The following is a 21,451-nucleotide window of genomic DNA, read 5'->3' on the forward strand; positions in this document are numbered from 1 at the left end:
CGTCCAGCCCGGAAATTGCCTGTTGGCGAAGTCCTTCAAGAGTAGCACACTCTCTTTGACCTCTGCTGAAGTCTGCCCCACAGGGACCACCTTCTGCCAGTAATGACTGTAGCTCAGGATGGTCACTAGGATCCAGATCTCCAACAGGGGGTAGGTCGTCTTCCAGCTCTGAATCTTCAGCAGCTGATTCAACCTTTCCTGGTTGTTCCTCACACTCAGCCTCAGCTGGTGGAGCAGTCACAGTTGTGACTTTGGACAGTCCTCTCCCTGATGTCCTTGTGGGTTGCACAGTAGTGCTCTCTGGCTTTTTCTTTGAGACCTTGGGTTTCCTCTTTGCCTACTTCTTCTTAGAAATAGCAGTTAGTAGTTCCTGTGGACTGGATGTTATAGTTTCTTCTGCAACATCCTCTTGAGAGCCTGTTAAAGTACTCTCTCTGGCTTTCTTTGTCTGCTCCCGTTTCCTTTTACTAGGAGGCCTGGGGGTGCTTGATACAACTCCAAGAGTTTTTAAGTCATTCCCCAACAGGACTCTCCCAGGCACTTCACTTTGTACACTAACAGGTATCCTTAAAGTCATGTTGTTACACTGGATGAGGAACTGACCATATCCCATCAAAAATATTACTCTTTTTACACACACTGTTTTTTCGTGTGGTGCTCTACGAAAAAAGGCTGAAAACTAGTACGCCTATAAAACAATAAATGTTGGACCCAAATGCTCTGGATATCTAATTGATTTGATATCTCAGGCTACCCTGGAGCATCGAGTGTTACTACCTTGGAGCAAAAGAAAATATATAGAAAAAACTGCTGTGATAGCTTAGTGGCTATTTTTAATTGTACAGTTGTTGTTTAACAAATAAACATGATCTCCCAAAGGAGCATTAACAAAAAAATGGTACTTTCAAAAATCGAAACCATGAACATTAAAATGCACAGTGAATTACATCAAATACTATGGAACATACATTCTGGTATTTGACAAGAAATAAACATTTTCAAACAAAAAACCATCCACACAATGTGTGATTGAATCCACAGCCTATATGATGAGTTGAAAAAACAAAATGAAGAAAATAAAACAACAAAAAGAAAAAGCCTAACACATCCTGATTTTGTGTGATAGGGCAAAGCAACCAAATGCGACCCCCACCAGAGTCTGATGTATTGGTGGCCTCGGCCAAAGGACCGATTGTAAAGTCCTCACTGGTCTCTGCGTCATACTGACCACAGCCAATGACTGCCCTCTACCTAAGCACCGCCTCTGGCAGCCATCTTCAGATTTGGAAGCACGTGAAGTGGCAGTATGACCAAGTGAAGAGCCGCAGAGGGGTAGGCGGGAGGGTTCGCATGTGAATCCATGCCAGACCCATGCTGGAGAACAACAGTTACAGGTAAGTAACTTGTTCCTTCTCCAGCATGGGGTCTGGCATGGATTCACATGCTCATGAATAAAGAATACATAGCAGTACACACATGCACAACCACGGGAGGTGGCAAAGGTTCAACATTAAGCATCACATCAAACTCAGCATTAAGCATCTTACCTCCTCACTAGGCTCACCTCAGGCGAACAGGTTGCGCAGCACTGCTTGGCCGACCCTGGACTCCCGATCGACACAGTAGAATTTTGTGAAGGTGTGCGTCGACCTTCACGTAGCAGCCCTGCATATGTCCAGCAGGGGCACACCAGAAAGGAACGCCGTGGTGGCTGCGATCGCTCTGGTGGAATGGGCTCTCGGACGGCCAGGCAGCGGTCGGTTTGCCAACCGATGACAGTACATGGTACAGCCGGAGAGCCATCTGGAAATGGAAGCCTTCGAGAGAGCCTTCCCCTGATTGACACGTCCAAAATTCACAAAGAGTTGTGACGTCTTCCGAAAACACTTTGTGCGGTCCACGTAGAACTTCAGCGCTCTAGCCACATCCAGCGAGTGCAAAGTCCTCTCAGCCGGCGACGAAGGCGACGGGAAGAACACAGGCAACACCAAGGGTTCGTTGAGATGGAAGTCCGACGGTACCTTGGGCATGAAGGAGGGGTGCGTCCTGAGCACTACCCTCGTGTCGTGAAAAGTCAAGTACGGGGCCTTGCAGGAAAGGGCCTGGATCTCTCCCACCCGTCGTGCGGAGGTGATGGCCACAAGAAACGCTGTTTTCCACGACAGAAACTTCAAGGGGGCCGAGTGCAGAGGCTCGAACGGAGGTCCCATGAGCTTGGTCAGCACCACGTTGAGCTCCCACGCCGGGGCCAGAGCCTTCACCGGCGGGAACGATCTGAACAGTCCCTTCATGAACTCTTTCACCAGACGATGAGACCACAGGGACGTCCGGCCCGTGGTTCTGGTGTATCGGGAGATCGCAGCAAGATGAATCTTGATGGACGCGTGTGCCAGTCCAGCTTTGGCCAGCGTCAACAGGTACGGCAGTACCTGGGGAGCCGTAATCCGTAGAGGGTTAATCTTCTGTGCGTGGCACCAGACGGAGAACCTCTTCCATTTGTGTCCGTAGCATTTAAGAGTCGAGGACGCCCTGGCCTTTGCAAGAACCTCTCTGCAGTCGGCCGGTATGTCGTATCCTCCAAACTCTAGCGCTGCAGGAGCCAGGCCTGCAAGTTCAGCGATTTTGGGTCGTGGTGGAGGATGGCGCCTCCTTCCCTGGAGAGTAGATCCGCGTCCACCGGCAGCTTGATTGGCGGGAACGCTGACAAGTCCAGAAGGTCCGGGAACCATATCTGCCTCAGCCACGCAGGTGCGACGAGGATCATCCTGCACCGTGACCTCTTGAGCTGGTTGACGAGCCGGATTAGCAGTGGCAAAGGAGGGAACGCGTAGAGGAACAGGCCCTCCCAGGGGAACGAGAAAGCATCGCCCATGCTCCTCGCCTGGGGAAACCTGCTGGCGAACCTCCGGCACTTGGAGTTCATCGCCGTCGCGAACAGGTCGATCTGGGGTGTGCCCCACCGTCGGAAGAGGCGATCCACTAGATCCTGCCGTAGTTCCCACTCGTGGCACGAGCGCAGCTCCCTGCTGAGTGAGTCGGCGATGGTGTTTTTTATCCCTGCCAGATGAAACGGCACCAGAAACATCCTTTGGGCGACTGCTCAATGCCACAGGTCCTGCGCCTCCTTGGACAGCGCTGGGGACCTGGTTCCGCCCTGTTTCCTGATGTAAAACATGGCGGTGGTGTTGTCGGTGAAGATCCTCACCACCTTGCCCTTGAGGGACGGAAGGAAGGACCTGAGGGCCCAGAACACTGCACAGAGCTCCAGGACGTTGATATGGAGGGACTTCTCCGTCGGGAGCCAGAGGCCTCTCGCGTGCAGATTTTCGGTGTGCGCTCACCACCCTTCCAGGGAGGCATCCGTGGTCACTGTCTCCTGGTGGTCCGGGGTCTGGAAGTCCATGCCCGCCGTCAGATGCGCGCGGGTGCCCCACCACCGGACCGCTCGGCAGAAACTCTCGTCGAGTGTGATCCTCTCCTCGAAGCCGCCCGTCGTTTGGATCCAGCGCACGTCCAGGAACTCCTGCAATGGGCGCATCCGGAGCCTGCACATGGGAATGAGGTAGATGCAAGAAGACATCATTCCGAGGAGGGACTTGATGGATCTCACCTTGGCCGCGTCGGAAACCAACATCCGCTGTACCTTGCCCAGGATGGACCTGGTCCTTTCCTCCGACGGGGAGGCCAGAAGGGACACTGTGTTGAGCTTTGCTCCCAGAAACAGTGCGTTTTGCGCGGGTACCAGGTGGGACTTGGCGTAGTTCACGGAGAATCCCAGGTCCGTGAGAAGATGGACGGTCCTTGCTGTGTGCTCCACGGCGAGCTCCCTCGTCTTGGCTCGGATGAGCCAGTCGTCCAGGTAGGGGTAGACGTGGATCCCCTCGCGGCGCAGCTGCGCCGCCACCGGTGCAAGGCACTTGGTAAATACCCTGGGTGCCGACCGTAGTCCGAAGGGGAGGGCTTTGAACTGGTAGTGATGCCCTTGGACCACAAACCTGAGGAATTTTCGGTGCCCCTTTAGAATGGGAATGTGGAAGTAGGCATCCTCCAAATCCAACGACGACAGGAAGTCTCCTTCCTCCAGCTGCCCCAGGACGTGCTGGAGGGTGACCATCCGGAACCTCTGTGCCTTGATGAACTTGTTCAGACGTCGCAGGTCTAGGATGGGGCGCCATCCTCCCGTCTTCTTCTTCACGAGGAAGTATCTCGAGTAAACTCCGGAGCCTCGAAGCCTCTTTGGGACGAGTTCGATGACGCCCTTCCTGAGCATCGCCTTTACCTCCAGGAGAAGCTGAGGGACGTGAAGCTCTTTCCTGGCCACGGGGGGGACGCGCGGGCACCTTCTTTGAAACTCGAGCGCGTGGCCCCGGGCTAAGGCGTCCAGCACCCAACGGTCAGTGGAGATGAACTCCCACACGCTGACGAAGCTCGCCAGCCGGCCTCCCACCGGGGTGCTTCGGTGGGGGCCCGACTCCACGGCCGGTTCAATCCTGTTTCGACGAGGCTTTGCCGCCTTGACCTCCTTGGCGACGAAGGCGGGGTCCGCCAGACTTGCCTCGTCCTCTGTAGGCCTCCTGAGACGACGAGCGGGCCGCTTGACGGTAGGTGGAGAAACCACCGCCGGAACCTTTGGAGGCGCCCTTGCCTCCGCTGCTCCGAAAGGGCGTCTGTCGTTGCTGCAGAACCCCAAGGGCCCGGGCCGTCTTAGTGTCCGCTTTAATGGCCTGAAGGGAATCGTCCACTGTTTTCCCAAACAGGTTGTTCCCATCGAACGGCATGTCCAGGACTCTGGTCTGTACGTCTTGACGGAAGTCCGTAGCCTTGAGCCATCCACGCCGCCTAAGGCACACGCCGTTGCCCAACTGGCGAAACCCAGTGTCGGCGATGTCCGTCGCAATAGTGATGGCGTGGTCCGACGCCACCTCGCCTTCCTGTAGGATCTCCAGGGCATCCGCCCTCTTGTCGTCCGGAAGGAAGTCCAGCAGGGGAGCCAGTTTGTACCATAGCTCCCTGTCGTAGCGGGCCACGATAGCCAAGGCGTTGGCCGCTTTAATCGTCGTCGCTGCAGACGAGATGACCCTGCGTCCCATAGCGTCCAATTTCTTTCCCTCGCCGTCCGGTGGGGAAGTCGATGTGGAGGCCGCACCCCCCCGCTTTCTTCCTGGCCGCCGCGGAGACGACGGAGTCCGGGGTAGGCTGCGCCCGAAGGCACAGGGGGGCCGCGTCCGGGACTCGGTACTTCTTCTCGTACCGGTCTCTTCTAGCTGGCGTTGTGGAAGGGTTCTTGAGGAGGGCGAGGCCCTCATCCCAAATGTCGTCCAGTAGAGGCACCGCGAGGACCGTCTTCCTCTTGGCCTCGCGCCGTTGATAAAGGAATCCTTCCTTTTTCTTCTCCTCAGGGCAGAGTTGGAAAAGCTCGGATGCCCTGGCGATCATGGAGTGGAACGATCCAATCTCGTCGGGCGGAGAAACCCTGGTGGGAGGTGACGACGGTAGATCCTCGTCGTATACCTAGTCGTCCGTACCCGTCGCTGCCGTGTCAGTCCCCGTATCATCCCCTCGGTTGGACGGGGAGGAGGACTGGACGGGGCGCGACGGCTGAAAAGGAGGTGGAGGGTGAATCCTTCTTTTCTTGGGCGGGGGAGCACCAGAAGGTCCCGGTTCAGGATCCCCCGACGGGAGAGGTTCCTCCGTCGGCAACGGTAGTCTTGTCCTTATTTCTGAACATAAGGACTGTATAGCCAACAAAATGGCCGCCGAGTTGTCTTGCGGCACTGGCAGAGGGGAATCCGACGGGCGATCAGGAGCCCTGTCGGCACCCTCGACGATGTCGTCGTCACCTGCGTCGGGATCCATCCCGACGGGCCGGTCTTCTTCCACGCCAAGGCAGTGGCTTAAGACCTCAATCAGCTCTTCCTCTGAGGTTGAGGCCGAATCTACGACGACGCCTTGCCCCCCCCTTTTTCTTCCCCGCCGGGGGTTTCACGGGGGTCCCATCGATGGACACAAAAGAGGACTCCCTCCGAGGTGCAGGGAGACTCTGAGCCCCGAGGTCACCACCACTGGTGTAGCCTCCACAGGCTGAGCCAGGGCCGCCGCGACAGTATCGATAGAGGGCTTGGCCGGATGGATTAAGGCCTTCACCACCTTAGGTGCGCTCACCGCCTTATCCTTGAGGGGGGGGGGGGGGGACACTGCCTCGCTCCCCCTCCGATGGGGCCTTCGAGCTCGACCGGGGCCTCTCCAGGAGCTTCGCCGGGTGCTCGCCCTTCCTCTTACCCGACCCAGAGCATTGGCTCGTGGCTGAAGATGCCGGGGAGGGTGCGCCCTGCCTGGCACCCGTAGAGCCCGACCGTTCGGCGCTCCCGGTGCCAGCGGACTCGCGGTGCTTGGCCTTGTGTTGGACCCCCGTCGCCGGGGCGTCCTCAAAGGTCTTAGAAGACCGCTCGGATTTCTTCCTCTTCTTCTCGCCTGACGGGCTCTTCCCTTCCAGCCAGTTGGCGAGACGTTGGTGGCGGTCCTTCATGGTCCGCTCCGACATATTGCCGCAAAACGCACAGTCCTTCTCCACGTGCGTCTTGTCCTTATGTAAGCAGTAGAGACAAAAGGAGTGTTCGTCCTTCTTAAAGACGTTCTGCAGCTGCCATCCAGGGCAGATCCTGAACAGCTTTCCGGGCGTCGAGCTTCCCTTCTCCTGGGCCATGTCCGGGCCTGAGAAACTTCTGGAGTCCTCCAAAAGCGTAGCTCGACGTGATCTTCACCCTTGAGGGGCGCAGACGAATCCGACACGGGTCCCCGTTGATCGGATGGAGAGTCGGTGGAGTTTGAGGCTCTTTTGACCGAAAAAAATGAAGTTTTTTGAGAAAAAATGTGAAAAAAATAGCACTAACGCTCGAGAGCAATAGCACGAGGATCCCAACACATGAACGTGCGGTAAAAATCTGAAGATGGCTGCCAGAGGCGGTGCTTAGGTAGAGGGCAGTCATTGGCTGTGGTCAGTATGACGCAGAGACCAGTGATTGGTTATTACTACGAAAGACAGATCAGAAACGAAACTGATACTGGTTTTTTCTTTACCGAGGATTCCCAGCCTGACGACGGGGAATATTCATGAGCATGTGAATCCATGCCAGACCCCATGCTGGAGAATGTCATTGTATTTTCCCTTGTTCCCTCACTTGCTTTGAAACACATTGTGTATATGCGCTATATAAATAAACTATCATATCATACATACATACATACATACATACATAGACAGAATCATCAGAGGGAGACATGGTTCTTTCCTAAACATTAAATAGGGCAGTGGACATACCGGAGCACTGCACAGGCAACTAAAGATGCAGAACTGGAACGTGTCAATCTGTTTCTGCTGGCTGTGGCTCGAGGAGGAAATATCTATCAGTGACAGCTTGAGAACCTGCCACCCAATATGGAAGAGCAGACGGGTGAGCCAAGCAAGTGAAAAAACCCAGAGCACCCACTTCGCAGCAGAAGTAGAATGGGATTCAGGGCTGAGGCGTGGGGGAGGTTGTGCTAGCTTGGCAAAGCCAACATGTTACTTCTTATGCAAGGGGGTACTGGCCTGCACTGATGCAGCCAGTATGAACTTGTTTTCTTACTGTGGCATTACATTATTGCACACATTATGGGCTAAGTAAACACGATGAGTCCCCTCAACTGGATACACAGTTTTGTCGAATGGGACGGGTTTCAAGAAGCCAGTTGGTCTGACTTTGCTTTCCAAATCGTCTCTGGTGCACTGCGTTGTGCTAAAAAACACATGCTCAACCACCATGGTTTTTGCATGTGCATGCTGCCATCCAGATGAAGGTTTAGTTAATTTTAATGGGTTTTCTCTGTATTGGCAGGTGCAGGTTTTGTCTAAAAACAAGGAAGAGATTTCTTCAGTGGATTTCTTTCTGGAGGTTATTCACCTAAAACAGAAAGGACCCCGAGGTGCTTAGTCTAGAGATCCTTTTTCAGAACGATGTGGACCTGTGCGGATAGCACTGTGCACTAGGTCTAGTCGTTCTATAGCCGACCGGTTTCTGTGGAACAAGGTGGATGAGCCACATTCATCAGGGCTAGGCAAGGCATCAAGGTATATGCTTGCTGTTATTTAGTTGCAGCAGCGGTGTCTGCTTAACTTCTGTACCTCTCCCTGTAGGGATGACAGGAGGGAGGGGTGAGAGCTGGAGCACGGATAAATATCCAATTTAAAAACCTCAACTGTAGGTCTGTTCCAAAACACTGCATTGCATTATCAGTAAGGCAAAGGCTTACCCTCTCCGTGTGGTATGGATGCTCTCCACAGGGGGTGAGACGGCCCGGAACCTGGGGGCCAAATAACAATTATTACTGTCAAGTGTGATGCACTCGTGCATCTAGGATAGGAAAGCGACAATACTCCTTGTATAACTATCCATTTTTAACCAAATTACTTGAGTTACACTGTCAAGCTGCACGTGCTATGCGTTGCAGCTTCAAAATCAGCAAGTACACAACAAAAACACCCTGTGTACACATGCAGGTCCGCGTGCCTGTCTCTCGACCCCTGATTGCGGGGGAGTGGCTGGCAAAGGATAGCGTCTCAAAGAGGCTGCTTACCTGGAGCGAATGGCTCTGGTGGTCCTAGGAGCCGCGCGCAAGAGGTTTCTTCGCCGCGGCCCACGCTACCATTCTGCTTATGTTGCCATGGCGCTGCGAGTCGCGTGGTCACGTGAGCCTGACTCCAGCATGGCCGTCCCACTAGGACGAGGCGGCGGCCATCACGGAGTCAGGCGCCGCGGGCAGCAAATCAGAGGACTACACTGTCCAAGCTACAAATGTCTCACATAGATCAGAGGTGCTGGGGGTGCATATTGTACAACTGGAATGGTGCTATTGTACCAAAACAGCCAGATACTATAGGTGAAGTTGTAGTGGTTATGGAAAATACATAATTACAGCATTGCATACAATGACCCACATGTACCAAACAGAGTCAATACGCTGCAAGGAATACACATTGGCAAGTGATAGGTATAGATTACAGAGTAGCCAGCGATTGCCAGCTGGTTGCTTCGTTGAACCCAACCCTGGAAACGAAAAATCCAAAGTTGTTCATGTCTGAAGAGCAGGTTGTGTATATTCCCTCCTCTCGTAGGGGTGGCCAATTTCTCAATTATTGTCCATGTGAAGTCTGTAGGAGTGTGTTTCTGTGCCAGGAAATGTTCCACCATGGGTGCTGTGATCTTCTTGGTGCGTATGCAAGATCTGTGTTCCACAAGGCGTGTTTTAATCGGACGTGTTGTCATGCCTACATAGCGCTTATTGCAAGGGCATGTGATGATGTAAATCACGTTACAACCATTGCAGTTAGAGTTTTTTGAATCCACAGAAAATGCCACCCTATATCGATAGAGGTGGTTCTCTTGGTACTTGAGCATGCATTGCATGTGCCACATGGGGTGTGGCCTGTTGCTTGTGTCCACACAGTGTGTTAAGTTTGGGTTCTTTCTCTTTGTAAGAGTGCACAAGAGAATCTCGTAGGTTCTTCCTTCTTTTCAAAGCAAACCTCGGGGTATCTAGACTGTGAGAGCCGACATTCAGGATCGGCCATAGCTTCAGAACCTCTTTCTTAATCTTGTTGGTCAATGGAGAGAAGCTCAATACTGCTGTAACCTTATTGTGGGATTCATTCTGTTTGACATGGTGTTCCAAAGTGACTTCTCGTGGGATGTTCCTGGCTCGTTTTCGTGCCCGTTTGACTATACGTTTGGGGTAACCCCTGTTGGTGAGTTTTTTGGCAAGCCATGTCGACTGCAGGTTATAGTCTGGCAATGTGGTACAGTTTCTCCGATATCTGAGGAATTGCCCGAAAGGAAGATTTCTTCTCAGGCTTGTGGGGTGGAAGCTCTCATAGGTGAGCAGTGAGTTTCTGTCTGTCGGTTTGTTGAAAACTGTACTGACAATTGTTTCATTCGGTATATCAAGAGTGAGATCTAAAAAGTTGACCGACTTGGTGCTGTGGGTTTCTGAAAACTTCAGAAAAGGATTCTGACAGTACAGCCACTCCATAAACAATACAAGGTCAGGTTCATCGCCTCTAAAGATTAGTAGCACGTCGTCAATGTATCTTGACCACAATTCCATTTTAGGTAGCCATGGGTTGTCTGGACTATAGATCTTCTCTTCTTCAAAGTGGGCAACATACAGGTTGGCGAGACTCGGGGCAAACGTAGCTCCCATTGCCGTCCTGGACACTTGTTCATAGAAAGTATGGTCATAGATAAAGAAGTTCTTGGTCAAAGCAATTTCTGCCAGTTGCATTACAAGAATGACTGGGGTTTGCATGGGTGGGTCTCTTTCTCGTAGTATCTTCTCGGTGACTGAGTGTAGCCATTTGGGGGATCTTGGTATAGATATCTAATGTCACCAGGATGAAACCCGTCCCATTCGACAAAACTGTTTTCTTTAGTGTGACAACGATTCCGGGCAACACACAGTTGGAATTCCCACAAATAGTCCCTTTGTTTTGTCCCCTCAACTGGAGACAATGGCCCAGCCAAAGTGGGAATGGTTGGGAAAAGCCAGCATGGACATTTATTTTTTTAACACGGTCATAATACTGGCCTATATCATTGGCAAATAGCTCCTCTGACTTGCCATCAATTGCATTTTTTTAATGAATTACTCTACAAAACCGATCAAAAGAAACACAGTTTCCCCGAGAGGTTTTTCTATAAAATACACCATTTTAACTAATTATTTTAAAAACAATCTCAGTGGGGTAAGCCCTGCCGAAGGCCCCCTTGGTCGGCCGAGGCTCACTCCCTACACTTGGTCACTCATAATCAAGGGAAATATTCACACCCCCTCCAATCAAAAAGAATTCACCAGCTGCCTGCCACTGGTCTCTACTACTGTGCCCTTTCCTCCAGCATCTGGTGATCCACTGTGGTACGCCCCTATTAGATAAAGTAACATTCTCTCTCTCTGTAGGCTTCCTCCACAGCAAAACGCCTGATGTTCTGAAGACTAACTGTCTGCTGTGGAGCCTATTCTTTTCCAAATAAATATCAGCAACTTTTATTTCCACAAATTTGTTTGAATAGGCCAACATTCCAAATAAGGAGTAAGGTGTAAGAACATGCTATAGGTTTATAATCAAAAGTGGTCTCAGGGCTGCATCTTTTTGCCATTTGAGCACCAAGTGCATACACAAGGAGTACTAAATATGAAACAAAATCAAAAGTAGAGTGAAATAAACATTGGCAATGCTAACGGTGTGGGCTTTTGTGTAGAAATGGGAAAGGCACTTGCCAGGCACAGCTGTAGTGGTATTAACTGCTCATTAATGGTAGTTGGTCCAAAATGATGCGATTATCAGGTGAACCGATAGTGCCTGGCAAATGCCCAATAATTATACAGATGCCAAAACTGGTGGCTCTGCCAATGCTCGTTTCAACAGGACTTCAGTGAAGGACAGCAAAGTGCTTATAAATCGGGCAGCTGAAGGCAGACCTTAAAACATTTCTATTACAGTAGCGAGTTTGCAACTCCAATTAACCCATTACCTCTCAGAAGACTGCTTCGAAAAAACAATGGCAGGCAAGTTTGACGGTACGACTTGACTAAAGTGATCTCAAAGAGTTCCAATGAGGAGGTTTTTTGGGCGAGGAGGGGCAGGAACTGGGTGGGAATGGCCATAGGGATTAGCATGGCCATTGGCAGTCAATGGGTGGGCAAATAACCAAACACCTACAGGCTGCGCGTCCCTCTTCATATGCCATTCCTCCCCATCTATACTCTAATGCAACAGGCTTAGCTTATAGGTGTCGCAAGCGACACGTAATCGCCCAAACTATAAATAAAAGGAGCAGCTTTTAAATGCAACTTAATCTGCAGTGACTAAGGACTAGCCGCACACAGGAGCTTGATGAAAATGTTACACTTTTACCAAACATTCAGAAATCGAATATGCAATTAGAAAAATAAAAATATACAAGACAAATGACACCAGGTTAAGGAGACCTTTAAGGTTGAACTGTCAGAGATGCACTTGGAACCTACAAAAAGGTATTTAACACACCAGGAGAAAAATAACATTTGCCAACGCATTTTTAAATCGTTTTTTGTAACTTAGCTGCCAATCTATTTCAGTGGTTGTCGCAGGCAAGATCCAAAAGTTCTGCAAGAAACACTGGCATGGAGTGCAACCATTCGCACAGTAGCAGTCAGAAGTGAGTTCAGAAGGAGTGTCCTCACGGGGGTCTTAAATCTCCAGTCGAAATGCACGCTATTTGAGATTTGCCTTCTTGAGGTCTTCAGGTAGCACACGTCCCTTCTTTCGGGCTCTATCCTTCTTCTTTTCAATCTTGGCTTTGTTCCTCTTCTGGATGTTGCGGCGCCGCTTGTCCTGCCGTTGCTGCATCTTGGATGATGTGTGTTCGGTCCGCTTCTCCCACTGCTTCTTGCGCTGCAGCTTGATTTTCTCTTTGCGCTTCAATGAAGCCTTCAGCAGGACCTCGTTATCTTTGATTTTGATGCCTTCTGCCTTGTACAGGACGTTGGTCCACTTCATCTTGGTCTCCAGCACCCTGGCCTTTTTTTCGTCTTTCTCCTGGAGCTCCTCCAGTTTGTTCTTGCGTGCTTCCAGTCTCTCCAACAGCTGCTTGTAGTTCTTGCCAGTCAGCGGCGTCAAGTTTCCCTTCAGCCTCTGTTTTTTCTTCTCCTTCTTTTGCTGTGGGCCTTTGCTCATCTCCTCTTCAGGGACTACCACCTTGTTGAAGACCATGGTGCAAGTGTCTGCAGCCACCTTTGCAACAGGCACAGGTGGCATGGTCTCTGTAGCTGGAATTCCACCCTCTTCTGCTTGATTTTCCTTTCTCTTGAGCTCCTTTCGTTTTCTCTTCTTTCGGTCTCGCTCCTGCTTCCGTCGCTGGCGTTTCTTCACCCGCTCTTCTTGTGACAGCCCTTTAGAAGAGCCCTAAATAGAACGAGAGCAGAAGAACACAGGTTTAAAGGTTTGCAGAGGAAAGGGTATTAAAATCAATGCACCCTATGGAGAGGCCCTTTTTCTAGCATTCAAGAATAGAACATCACCAGGAACGCACAATCCAAAAGCCCTGCAAGTTAACTCAACTGACAATCTGGCTTTCTCTTCCACCCTCCAAACAAAAAACAGAGTACTGGGTACCAAGAATAACTTCCAGATTGTCCAAGTAATCTCTTTGTACCTAGTCCTACCCAAACCTCTAACAACCTGCCGGTAAGTAACCCACCCATTATCCAATGATTCCCGTCAAAAAACAGGGCACTTAGCAACATGGCCAGAGAAAAACTCCTTATTAACCCCAGATGCCCCTAAACACGCACTCGAGCTGCTCCCATTATTGCAGTTCCCAAGGAGGATAGGGCTTTGCAGTTTGGGTTCACCAGTTGCAGCATGCACATCCAGTAGACATCTACACTAACCCCCGTCCCCAACACCCTTACTACTCCTCAGACAAATGGCTAGAAGGAATTCAACTGGCAGTGATGCACATCTCCTCAGAAGAACAAGTTACTTCTTACCTTGTAACGTTCTTTCGACGGGATGTTCCTCCGACGTATTCCTCATCTTAGATATGTCCTTCCAGCTCTGCTGGCCTCGGAAAATTTTTTCTCTAGAGGGCGCTGCGCGTCGACGTCCCTCGAGTCGATGTCCTTCGACAGCCTCCGTATCAACGCTCGACGTCATCCTGCCTATAAAGGCCGCGCGCAGCGTCCGTTGCTCAGTTCCGTTTTGTAGCCCACAGTATTACTGTCTGGACTAGACTAATCACCCTGAAGGAGCGTAAGCTGCAACAACAAGGGAAGTAGAACTGCGGGGATGGATGGGAGGGTCGATGAGGAATACGTCGGAGGAACATCCCGTCGAAAGAACGTTACAAGGTAAGAAGTAACTTGTTCTTCGAAGGGATTGTGTCCTCCGACGTATTCCTCATCTTAGATAGGCTCCCATAGCAGTATTCTATATTCAGAGGAGGGAGTACTGACTTCACGCTGTCTTCTATTGATGAATAGAATGCAGTACAGCCCTTCCAAACCTAGTCTCTTGACTAGAGGAGGAATCCAGATTGTAAAAACGTGTAAAGGTATGGACAGACGACCATGTAGCGGCCGCACACATGTCTTTAACCGGCACGCCTCTTTTGAGGGCCGATGAAGCTGCAATACCTCTGGTCGAATGAGCCCTAAGGTTTTGAGGGGGCTCTTTCCCTGCCAGTTTATAACATTCCAGAATGGCTAGAATGATCCATCTGGAAATGGTCTGCTTAGTTATTGGTAACCCCAGCTTGTGACCTGCGTAACCTACAAACAGCTGGTCTGCCTGTCTTATCCTGGCTAGTCTACTAATGTAAAAACTTAAAACCCTCCTAGGGTCTAGTCTGTGTAACCTCTCTTCCTCTTTCCCCGGGTGAGGAGGAGGATAGAAAGATGGTAGGGTAATCTTCTGAGAGATATGGAATTCAGAAACCACCTTTGGGAGGAAATTAGGCTTCACTTGCAGGACAACTTTGTCTTTGTGAAAGATTGTATGAGGGGGTTTACAAGAAAGAGCTTGTAATTCGCTCACCCTTCTAGCAGATGTAAGTGCTATTAATAAAACAGTTTTAAGGGTAAGGAATCTTAACGAACAAGAACGGAGAGGTTTGAAAGGTGTACCCATCAGGAAAGTTAGTACTAAGTTTAAATCCCATAGGGGACTTGGAATGGTCTTGGGGGATAAACATTGGTTAACCCCTTTAGAAACTGTATTACCAAGGGTAATTTGAAATAGGATGGTTCTTCCGCAGTACGCTTAAAGATAGATAACGCTGCGAGATAGCCCTTAATGGTGCCAATGTGAAGGCCTGAATTTGCCAAATATAGTAGGAAGGACAAAACCATTGGTGTACCACATGAAAATGGGTCGATATTCTGTTCTCTACACCAGCTGCAAAATCTGTTCCAACGGCAGCGGTATAAAGACTTTGTTGCTGGCCTCCTTGCCGAAAGCAACACCTCCATAACATCATCAGGGAGGTCCCAATCCTTGTACCTCAGCCGTTCAGAAGCCAAGCGTGAAGGTTGAGGGTTTTGATGTCTGGATGGAGAACCTGACCTCCCTTCTGTGAGAGTAGGTTCTCTCTGAGAGGAAGTCGAATTGGAGGACAGATGGACAAGTCTAGAAGGTCCGGGTACCACGTTCTCCTGGCCCAATCCGGGGCAATTAGGATCATGGTTCGCCGGAATCTTCTCAACCTCCTGATCATTTGAGGAATGACAGGGACCGGTGGGAACGCGTACAGAAGCGGAAACTCCCAGTCCACTATGAACGCGTCTCCCAGAGCTCCTCTCGGAGGAAATTCCCTTGAGCAGAACAGGTCGCATTTCCTATTTAGGCTGGTGGCGAACAGATCTACCTGAGGGGTTCCCAAAGGGCGAAGATCTCTTGAAGGACTTCCTGAGCTAGCTCCCACTCGTGGGAGACTGTGTTCTGCCTGCTCAGAGCGTCCGCTGTCAAGTTCTTCTCTCCGGCTAGGTGAACTGCCGATAGAGAGATTCCTTCTTGGATTGCCCAAAACCAGAGCTGCATCGCCTCTCTGCACAGGGGTAGTGATCCTACGCCTCCTCTTTTGTTGAGGTAATGCATGGCCACCGTGTTGTCCGTCATTATCAGGACGTTCTTCCCTTGTACAGCTGGCAGGAAAGCCTTCAACGCAAGTCTGATGGCTCTCAGCTCTAACAGGTTGATGTGTAGTCTGGACTCCGATGGAGACCAACGACCGCTGATGGTCAAGTCGTTGGCGTGGGCTCCCCACCCCGTGAGTGAGGCATCCGTGACTACTGTTATCTCCGGCCAGGGTTGCCAAAACTGTTCTCCTTTCAGAATGTTCTCCTGACAGGCCCACCACTGAAGGTCTCGAGCCACCCTGCCGGGAACCTGAAGAAGATCTGTCATTCTCCCTGAGAATTGTGACCACTGAGTCCTCAGTGCCCACTGGAGGGATCTCATTCTCAGGCGAGCCTCTGGCACAAGGAAAATGCAGGATGCCATGAGGCCTAGCAACCTCAAAAAGTCGAAGGCTGGGAGACGTTGGGCATGTTGGAACTTGGTAACCATCTGTAGAATATCTTGAGCCCTCACCTCTGGTGGCGAGGCTTTTCCCAGGGAAGTATCCAGGATCGCTCCTATGAACTGGAGTCTCTGCGATGGTATCATTTGAGACTTCTTTAAATTGAGGGAGAAGCCCAGTTTGTGAAGGGAGTAGCACACGTGATTTAGCTTGATCTGAGCTTGCTCCGGAGAAACAGCCCTGATCAGCCAATCGTTCAGGTAGGGGTAGACGTGAATCCCTTCCCTCCTTAGACTTGCAGCCACTACCGACATTAACTTGGTGAAGACCCTCGGGCGGAGGTCAGCCCAAATGGCAATACTCGAAATTGATAGTGAGAGTTGCCAATTGCGAACCTCAGGTATTTCCTGTGTTTGAGATGGAAAGGCACATGGAAATAAGCGTCCTGAAGGTCCAGAGATACCAACCAGTCCTGAAACTGAAGGGCCTGGAGGATCTGAGAAAGAGTGACCATCTTGAATTTGTTTTTCCTGAGGAATTTGTTCAATTCTCGCAAGTCCAAGATGGGTCTCAGTCCTCCGTCTTTCTTCGGAATGAGAAAGTAAGGGGAGTACCAGCCCTTGTTCCTCTCCGCTACAGGTACCGGTTCTATGGCACCTTTCTCTAGCAGGTCCAAAATTTCCTGCAAGAGGAGCGGATCTGGAGCTTTCTGAGAGCTCATCCCCGGTGGATGACTCTGAGGTATACGTAGGAAAGGCAGGCAGTAACCTTGGGCGACTGTTTCCAATGCCCAAGCATCTGACGTGATAGCCTGCCATACCGTCAGATGTTGAGTCAACCTGCCTCCTACAGGTGTCCTGTGAGGGGAGTCCTCAGAGTGGTTTTGGGGCGGCTGATGCAGATGCCGATGGTAAAGAGGCACCTGCTGTTGCTGCGGCTCTACCCCGTCCACCTCGGGTAGTTCTTCTTTGACCCCTTTGAGCCGGTCGTCCTCTACCTCTTCCGAATGCGGAGTAGAAGCGAAAGGACTTGCCCCTCGCAGAGGTTCCTGTGGGACGAAAAGGAGTCTGACGGATTGCAGCTCCTAGGGATTTTGCTGCAGCTTTTGAAGTTTGCAGTTTCTCTAAACTGTCATCCGCCTTTTTCCCGAACAAAGAAGAGCCATCGAATGGCATGTTCAAGAGCCTGGCTTGCACATCTGGGGCAAAACCCGACTTTCTCAACCAAGCGAATCTCCTGGTTGATGTACTTGCCGCCATTGCTCTGCTGATACTGTCAGCCGAATCAATGCCCGTCTGGAGGGATTCGCACATAGCGTCTTTACCGTCCTGTATAATATTCAGGAACGCATCCCTTTCTTCTCCCTCCGGGATGCAGTCAGCCGCTGTAGAAGCACACTCCCAAAGTGTATGGCTGAACCTAGCAAGGGTGCACGTAGCATTAACCGACTTTAACGCCATGCTACATGCTGAAAAGACTTTCTTTGCCATAGCATCATATTTTTTATCGTCCCTGTCCTGTGGGACTGTAGGATAAGCCGTCTTGACATCGGTAGAGGATGCTGCTTGTACCACCAGACTTTCTGGGGATGGATGTTTAGACAAAAACTCTGGGTCTGTGGAAGATACCCTGTACTTTGCAGACAGTTTTTTATTTACTGCTGGTATTACATCTGGGGTTTCCCAGTTTGTCATGATCTTTCTCTGAAGAGCTTTATGAAAGGGCACCACCGGATCCTCTTGTGGGCCTTTGTCAAGAATATCCGTGAGGTCATCTTGCTGGAAAGATTGTGAAGGTGCAGACCACCCCATGAACTCTGTAATCCTGGCCATTAAGGCTCTGTAGGGGGTTTCAGCATGCTCCCCCGGTTCTGGCTTAGCAAAATCCACCTCAGGGGAAGTGTCTAATCCACTTGCCTCATGTAAAGAATCATGAAGATATTTTAATCTGCGCTCTTCAGGAGGAAAATTCCTCTCTAACTAGGGTTACAGGTCCCTGTAACTCAAATGTGTCTTGTTCAGACAAATCACCTTCTTCTAAAATTGAGTATATAGTTCTCAATTGTTCTGAATTCATAAAGGGAGTAAATCCCATTTCCAAGGCAGAGGGTGTCGAACTTGCCATTATTGGCCTCGAAAACGTTGATGTCGTCGACGCCGAAGGCTTCGAGCGTGGCGTCGAAAACAGAGGTGGAGGCCTCGAGGACCTCGACAGAATTGGAATTCTACTCGACAATATCGACGCCATCGAGGGCCTGGGGATAGTCACTGGATGTGTGGTCACCGTGACTTTTCTTGGCGTCGACGCCGGTGTCGAGGCCGGCGTCGAGTCGACAGACCCGTGTGTCGAAGGTCCCTTCGACAACGGCGTCGAAGACATCGACCTCGACGGAACCTTCGTCGACGGCGTCGACGGAACCTTCGAGGAAGGTTTGGAGGTCATAGTCCTGCTCGAGGGTTCGAGACGCGCTCGAGAGGTTTCTTTCGCCGGGTACTGCGACTCGCGGCGTTTTTGACCTTCGGGTCTTTCGACCAGAGCATCGCTCTCGGCAGTCTTCGAGGGGGTCGAGGCCGCTTTCTCGAAGACGCTCATCATATTTTTTCGGAATTCCTCCCATTCAGTCCGGGAACTATGATAAAAAAGGGATTCTTTTTGGCGAAACAGAGGAAGAGGAAGACTGAGAAGGGGATCTTCGACGTCTCCTCTTCGAGTGCTTCGATCTCGAGGAGTGATGAGACCCACTCCGAGACCTGGAGCGCGAATGGTGACGAGGAGACGAATGTCTCGACTTCGTCGACGAAGAAGAAGCTTTAAAAGTCTTACCTTTCTCCAGCTTCCCCCTACGCTCCTTCAGGGCCTTAGCTGTCATGGACATACAGTCCTCGCATTCCGAACAATGGTGTTCAGCTCCCAAGCACCACAGACAATTTCTGTGAGGATCGGTCAACGACATCTTTTTCCCACAATCTCGACATTTTTTGAAGCCGGATCGAGGAGTTGTCGGTTCCGACGAGGAAGCCATCGAGTACGGATCGAATAACTCGAGATAAATAGGATTAATCTGACTAAGAACTGAGCAACGGTATTCCAAGGCACCGAGTAAGCGCGGAAAAACGGAACTGAGCAACAGACCCTGCGTGCGGCCTTTATAGGCAGGATGACGTCGAGCGTCGATACGGCGGCTGTCGAAGGACATCGACGCGCAGCGCCCTCTAGAGAAAAATGTTTCCGAGGCCAGCAGAGCTGGAAGGTTATATCTAAGATGAGGAATACGTCGGAGGACACAATCCCTTCGAAATGTGTTTTTGGTTATGTTACTGCATAATCACCCTTTAAACAGCTGTGATAAGCAACTCATTGACTAATAGATACTTAATGAACAATTCATGTGTAACACAGATGCATGACAAATAACAAAAATGCAACCTTTTGATTCCACAATGCACAACTAGGACCATTTGCTTCATGATCAAGTTCTCTAGATTCTGGTACAACTCCCAGAACGGAGTTCCGACAATCTTTGCCAAGAAATTCCAGTAAAAACATGTGTCAAACGGGAACCCAGATACTCCCTCAGTTCTCATTGCACTCACTATGAACATGGCATGCCAAAGCACTCATGAAACACCATAGTATTCATACACTGCAAACAGAATGCACCCACATTAAAGCCATGCTGCACGCCTTACTACCCACACTAAACACACACTTGCGCCACTACCCCAAAGCACTAACTCACCATTAAACACAAACTGAATTGGGAGTCAAGTGTGAATCGTGTTGCTGTGCGTGTCTTGCGAGTGCTGCGGCAAGAAGCGTGGAGTGTATTTGGAGTTCTGTGGTATGCACTAGGGCAGGGCATGAGCTGTGGCTCTTGTTCCTTAGAAAATGTATAACTTGCTCCGAAATTTGAGATTTTATGTTGTACTCCTATTAGCCAAAAAGTCAGGTTTTACATCTTTATGTCTGATGGAGGATGAGCTACGATCCATAGTTACATGGGGTTCCATTACGAGAGAATTCCATTCTGGAATTATTGAAGAAAAGAAGGTTCGTTCATCTGTTTGGTGAAGGAAACATCTGAGAACAGCCAAACAAAAAAGGTGTCTGAACTACCGGAGGAGATAATCCGTTATGATTAAGGAAGGGCCAAAACCTTTGAGTGGCCAATGTACTTCCTGGGAGACAACGTAGTCCACCAATGATGAGCTATAATATGATGGGGCATCTCGTGTCAGGACCCTGGTAGTGGTGGTTGGAGATCCTGCACCCATAGGACTCAACAGGCAGGGTGCAACATCTAGATGCCTTTGGCACAGCTTAGACTCAACTAGGTCAACACAGCTCGAGTTCTGGGATTCAAACCAAGGTAATGTGAGAAACCAAAGGGAGTCTCACCTACTAGTCCCCGGGAATCAATTTCTCCCCCTGCTGTCCCCCCAAGGGCATGGCCATCGCCTTTGCTTCCAGAGACCCTGGGGGTGGACCAGTGCAGAAGGATAACCTGGGTGAGGGGTATTCGGGGGGTGGGAGTGAGGCAACCGATGGTGAGCTGCAGTATTCCCCCTTTTCCTGTACCCATGACCCATCCAATTTTATTGGATTCTCCAATGTGGTATTAACCTTGATTCATGAATTTAAACCGCAAAGACAAGAAAGGAACGCACACAGCCAGTTATTTGGCGGGTGACATGAAAGGCCGGTTTGTGTTCAGGAAAGATTGAAATTTCAACAGTATATCTCACAATTGAAGGCTGCACACGTCTGGATGGGACACAAAGAGAGGCAGACCTGTGGTGAACTTTGAATTACCAATAGGATACAGAGTAACGGAGTGGTCCGGCAAAATGTAGTAGCCCACTCGAAAGTCTCTGCGAAAGGTGAAGTTTTTGGTTTCGAAAGCAACAAAGTGAATGAACTCTAAAAGGCATAATGGTCAAGATTAACCCAGCAAACGGGGGAAGTGAAGAATGTCCAACTTTCATGCTTATGATACTGAACTACCCAGACCAAGAGACACTGGAGCAAATAACACAAGTGTGAGCAGAAGGGAAAGTTGAAGTGGTCCTGTGGAGGTCTATGGTAAAAGCCTCGCACATTTCAAATTCGACATCAGGAAAAGGTGAGTCTGACTGAGGGAGACCGGAAATGTGGTAAGTTAGGGGAAGGGAACCCCTAAAGTATGTGAATTAAGCTTGGGGAAGGAAAACCCCTGCAAGTGCTGCGATTAAGAGGTCCAAGCCCGGATGAGAGAGACCTGCATGAACTATTGTTGCACTGTGAAAGAACTTTTGAAAGCTGGAATTAGTGACTTTAACATGGAAGGCCAGGCGGGCTACGATCCACATTTTGAACTGCCT

At 50.3% G+C, this 21,451-nt stretch overlaps 1 protein-coding gene across 2 annotated transcripts in view; it reads right to left on the bottom strand.

Annotated features, from left to right (window-relative positions):
- Positions 1 to 12,006: 12,006 nt before the first annotated feature.
- The window catches only part of SURF6 (surfeit 6), a 101,165-nt gene continuing 91,720 nt past the window's right edge, over positions 12,007 to 21,451 (bottom strand). For both annotated transcript variants that reach the window (XM_069609332.1, XM_069609333.1), the window contains exon 6: positions 12,007 to 12,976. In XM_069609332.1, the coding sequence (XP_069465433.1) occupies positions 12,287 to 12,976 (690 nt within the window). In that variant the 3' untranslated portion in view covers positions 12,007 to 12,286. The remainder of the gene's footprint in view (positions 12,977 to 21,451) is intronic.

Source organism: Ambystoma mexicanum, chromosome 8 (assembly GCF_040938575.1).
Source record: "Ambystoma mexicanum isolate Mex_15411 chromosome 8, UKY_AmexF1_1, whole genome shotgun sequence".
In the NCBI taxonomy this organism is placed as follows: domain Eukaryota; kingdom Metazoa; phylum Chordata; class Amphibia; order Caudata; family Ambystomatidae; genus Ambystoma; species Ambystoma mexicanum.